Source organism: Limulus polyphemus, unplaced genomic scaffold (genome assembly GCF_000517525.1).
Source record: "Limulus polyphemus unplaced genomic scaffold, Limulus_polyphemus-2.1.2 Scaffold5514, whole genome shotgun sequence".
NCBI lineage: Eukaryota > Metazoa > Arthropoda > Merostomata > Xiphosura > Limulidae > Limulus > Limulus polyphemus.
The window spans coordinates 1-5,466 of record NW_013671124.1 but is presented as its reverse complement, the minus strand read 5'-3'; the positions used below and the strand labels follow the sequence as shown (position 1 = coordinate 5,466).

The window sequence follows — 5,466 nt, the reverse complement described above, 5'->3', positions numbered from 1 at the left end:
ATTCTATAATAGATACAACACCTTTTAATATGGTTTATTTTAAAATTAATTATAAATAAGATACAACCAAAGCAGAGTTTAAACCTCAAATGTCAGGGAAAGTTATCAAGTTTAATACAAATATAGCTTCTTAGACTTCTGTGTCATTCCCCCTTTTCAGATTTTGCACATGCCCCTAAACGTTCTTTTTAGTGTAGTGGAAAGCAATACACAATTAAAGTTATAAAAAAATATTTCAGGAAAATATTAATATAAATGCTATAGTTGTCAAACCTTAGATTAATATATAATGGTAGAACCTTGTTTCATACTGGTCCTACTTTGTTTACTATATATGTTTTGTCTCAATAACAATAATAATTTTACCACTTTGTGACTACTTACTTCTGTTAAACTAAAACTGATATGTTTAGATTTGCTCAGACACACAAGAATGTTGGCATTCCTATATTTGGCCAAAAGTTCAGTTCTAAATGATCATAGCAGGGTATTCCATCCTTTAATTTGGCTGGAGTCACTACTTGCCTCTAAATACATGTATTAAGAAATATTTTTATTTGACTCTTTTATTCGAAGAAGTTCCAGATTAAAAGGAAGACTTTATATTGCTTGTAAGTTTGTGAAACTTTTTTTTATAAATCATTGTTTGTAATAACTATTTGTAATAACTGTTATTGTAAATTGTATTGTTTTGTGTATATGAAAACATATTTGTATAAAATAAACCCGTGTGTATCAATCTTGTTGGCAAATATCATAAACTGACTATATATATCGGTTTTTACTTAACTACTAAATCACTTCATTTTCTGTGATCTGTAGAATGCATATTTTATTTGTAACATACATTTTCTCTTTTTAATACATCAAAACCATCACTGCTTTATACATGAAAATTACATATGTACAAAAGTTTTCATGCAGCATTTTAAGATATGGTATAATAACACTTTTATTCTGAAATATTTACAGTTTTCTGTAGTCTTGTTAAATAAAATTTTCTTTCTACAAAATATATCCTTCACATTTCATACACACACACACACACACACATTAAAATTAATTATAAATAAGATACAACCAAAGCAGAGTTTAAACCTCAAATGTCAGGGAAAGTTATCAAGTTTAATACAAATATTAATATACACACACACATCAAATTATGAAAATAAGTTTTAAATTACATTACAGTTGTTGTACCTGTTAATGAATAATTCATGACTGATTTTCTTATTCAAATTTAGCATAAAATATGAAAGTAAGTAGCAAAATCATTTCACTTTAAAAGTTAAGTCCAAGTATTAGGGCAGTTTTACTCATCATGAAGGACTGAAAACCAGGTTTAGTTACACAATGTTACTGGCATGTACAATTTGAAATAAAAATAAATTTTTCTTCACAGAACAAAAATCAACATCTGAAAAACAGATTATAACTTATTTTTAATCCTTTTTACATGTGTGCTAACTACTGTACCTGTGTTACTAACCAAATATGCACATAATATTAATAATAATAATACATAAAAAAATTAATGAAACTATTTCTAGATACATCAGTAACTTGTGAGTTATAGACTGAAAAGTGTACATTAGAAATATATTTAATACATTATATAACCATGGTTTCAGAACAATTTTCATTATTATATAACATGATAAACTGTACAAGCAAGTATAAAGTATATATATAATAACATACACATAATGTAGCTCATGCACAGCTTGACACAAATGTAAATATAGTCCTATCTTCAAAATAATGAATGCATTTTCTATGGAAAAATGTGTGTAAACAGTCATCTCATGCCTTTGATGTTAGGGTTAAGCTTTATCATCTTTTCCATATTTAGAAGACTAAGTACAGTGATGTCATTAAAATTACCAATCCATGGCCAGCTCTTCCTTCCCCTCTCTGCAGCATCATTTCTTAATATTGAAACTGTCTTCAGTTTCCAGAAGTCACATGTAATGCTAAGGGCACTTAGAGTAAGAGCATACAGATATGTTCTGTAAAAATAACTATAATTATTAGCAAGATTACATTTTATTTAAGCACTTTTTTCTTAACAACACAAAGCTATCTTTTTCAAATTAAAATATTAGTACTAATTGAAATGTTTTATTTGTGTGTGTGAATTGTTTAGTGTGACACTCCTTTGTGGGATTCTGTGTCTGGAGGACATAAATAAATAATATGTACAATACTTATCCAGCCCAACTTTTATTTATTTTTTATTATTCTACTGCTTCATGGTTGAAACAAACCTTTTGTTTGTAGTTGTAATATATATAAGATGGTATATTGTAAACTACCAAAGTTATTGCTAAAACCTTCACAAAAGAGTAAATGAAAATTTAAGTTGGTACATATTAATAATTTTGGTATGGATCTTTAATATTCTATAGCTCCATAAAATGGATGAGTTACCTTGTCAAAAGTTTATTAAACATGCTGATAAATCACACAAGCACCACAACATCCAGCATACAGTTCCACATGTGCATCAATATAATTTTAACAACTCACTGATAACAGCAGGTACATCTTAAATACAGAAAGTAAATTATATTCAAGGCCATGTTTTTTTTATATGTTAAACAAGAATTAAACAATGCAGCCCTTATCTAGAGTAAAAACAGCTTGAAACAATAACATTAAGGAGGATGTTAGATGTAATAAATGCAATTCTACCATCAACAGTGATTTAACACTTATTGTTTATGAAAAATACAACAAATACATTTTTAGATTCAAGTCTTTTGAGAGACATTAATCAGGCTGTCTGGTTGGCAGGTACCACTTCCCAAGCAAGAAGAAATAAACTAAATCATAACAGATTTGGGGCCCTGTATATTGTACATAAAACAGGCTAAATTGATTACTTTTATTATGGAATATAAGAGAATAATTAATTTGGAAAATGTTTGCAGAGAGAAAATAATCACTGTAACGAAATAGATGAGTTTAGGTATGATTTTTGAAAATAAAAATCCAGCATGAAACTTTGGGCCAACTTAAAGTTCACTATGGCCTCGAACTGCTCTCAGGAAATGTGGAAGGCGCTCTAGATTGGCCCTATGTCGTCTGAGCCAACGAGGGCCATTATATATCTCATTGTTGTTCATCTCTCTCCACAATCCTTTGGGTAGATAGATGTCTCGATGTTGAGCATTTTCTTCCAAGACTGGTGCTACAAGAAGGTCATTGCCTACTAAAAACTGAGAGTCACAAACCCATGTTTCAGGATCATCTGGAGATACCCACCATAAAGGTCTGATGATGGGATTTCCCGAAGTAACAGCTTCCTCTGCCAAACTGATGATAAGAGAAGAATATTTTTGATGGAGATGCACCATATTCTGACTAATCTTTATAGTTTCTTTATCATATTGCCAAGGTGCAATTGAAAATTGTAAGGTTGGCAGAAGTGTGTTTACTTGAACCCAACGGATATATAGTTCTTTAGTTGGTAAGACATTTGTAGCTGATTCATTTCCATAGTTGTTCCCTCCAATCATATCTGGAAGAATAAAAGGATATCCAATTATTCCAAGTGTTAGGACTGTTGGTATAATGCTTTTTAAGCCAGAACCATAGTCCCAAGAAGAATATCTATCAAAGATTCGAACAAGAATAGGGACATGCTGACTACCAAATCCTACTCGAACTTCAACCTTGGATCCCAGCTTATGGGCCATTTCAGAATACAACTGACTAAATTTATTTGGTGTATTTTCTATTCTTTTATCATGAAGAACAAAACCTTCTGAAAGCCAAGCAATTTCTCCTGCATCAAATTTAAATGTATCAATATTATATTTATTTTGAAGAGTTTCTAGTCGTTTTAAAAACCATTCTTGTGCTTCAGTATTTGTAATGTCTAAGTGTGCTCCAACTCCATTCCACCAATTCACAAGCAGAGGGTGACCTGTGGCATTTTTTACCCAGTATCCATGCTGGGCTCCAGTTTTAAAACTCTCACACATAATTGAACAAAATGGATGTACCCACAATAAAGTATCAAAACCCATTTCTTTCAGCTTTTGGCTCATTATCTTGGGTTCACCAAACCTTTGTTTATCAAACTCCATTTCACCATAGCAGCTTTCCCATTTGTCATCAATTCCTAAAATGCTGTGTGAAAACCCATGTGTACTTATCTCATTTGCAAACGTTATAACAATTTCATCACTTATATTAGCCTTGTACTTTGCCCAAGTTGACCACACTGGATGCTGGAAAAGTTTGGCATCTGGAACCTTTTCAGGTCTCTGAAACCATTTTTTAGAAGAAAATTCTTGAACTTTTTTTATATTATAACCAGAACAAATAGTATAACTTAAATCTTCATTGTGCTTTCTATTTTCATAAATATCTTTCTTCTTGTAAGGATGCTGTTCAGAAATTGCAGAAAAACATAGCCTGCCACTTTGACTGTCATTAAAACTGACAGCAAGGGGTGTTTCTCTGTCAACAAATACAGAGAATCCTGATGAAGTTATCCAATAGTTCTCAATCACTGACCCTTGTCCATTCAAACAGTGGAAATTATCTGCAGTAATGTAGGGAATCAAAGATTCACCTCGACTCCACAAAGGCCAGTACTGTTCATATCTCTCTCCTCCGCCGTATAGGTATGCTTTTCCAAAATTTAAACAATCCATTATTTCAGTCCCTTCCCCAAACCATTTTATTCTGTAACACTGAACTGAAATTTCATTATGCCGTTCCAATGCAACCGCCACAGTGAGATTATTATATTTTGCACATATAGTACTCTCAGTTACATGTCCTATTTTCGTACAATCACAAACAGAAATATCTATAGGCATGTCTGTAATTCCCAATGAAACTTCTACTTTATCCGATCTCAGTTCTGAATTAATGACTAAAATACTCGTCCTATCTTTAATGTTTAATTTCACACGAGCATTTTCCCCGTTGGCATTAATTATTTTATAAGTTTTAAAAACCATACTCTCATTATCTAATATCCATTTTTCGGAACTGTTACTACCATCAACTGTTTTGTAAAATAAAGTCCTCAAAAGTAATTCGAACACAAATACCGACATTTCACTTGATTTTATTTTTTTAACAGCAACAAGCAAGACCGTGAGGCTTATAGTGTTGTAGTTATACAGTATACAATTACACTACGCTAATGCTGATTCCTCTCCTGCTACTGCTAGTCAAAGTTCCAGCTACATACAATAGGTATCTGATTACATAAACATAAATGTAGCTAACTCGAATAATTTAGCGCTCTCTATTCCACAAAGATCGGAGTTAGGCCGAATATAACGACTGAATTATTACGGTTAACGCGTACCAAGCTGTGTTCCATTCCACTCGTTATCACGACAGCGAGTAAAGCCGGTATTCTATAATTATGTATATACTGTTGCGTCAGCGAGTCACATGACACTGTGACGCAACGTTTCTAGAACTATCATGTACTTT

General features: G+C 31.8%; 1 protein-coding gene across 1 annotated transcript; it reads right to left on the bottom strand.

The window, feature by feature from the left end:
* Nucleotides 1-774: 774 nt before the first annotated feature.
* Nucleotides 775-5,372, bottom strand: LOC106472672 (uncharacterized family 31 glucosidase KIAA1161-like). The gene has a single exon (XM_013933325.2). It carries the CDS (start codon nt 5,076-5,078, stop codon nt 3,018-3,020), a length of 2,061 nt encoding a protein of 686 aa, XP_013788779.1. The 5' UTR covers nt 5,079-5,372; the 3' UTR covers nt 775-3,017.
* Between the last annotated feature and the right edge of the window lie 94 nt (nt 5,373-5,466).

Bases quoted from the DNA above. Each gene is read 5' to 3' on its own strand.
- LOC106472672 (XM_013933325.2), bottom strand. From the start codon at position 5,078: ATGTCGGTATTTGTGTTCGAATTACTTTTGAGGACTTTATTTTACAAA.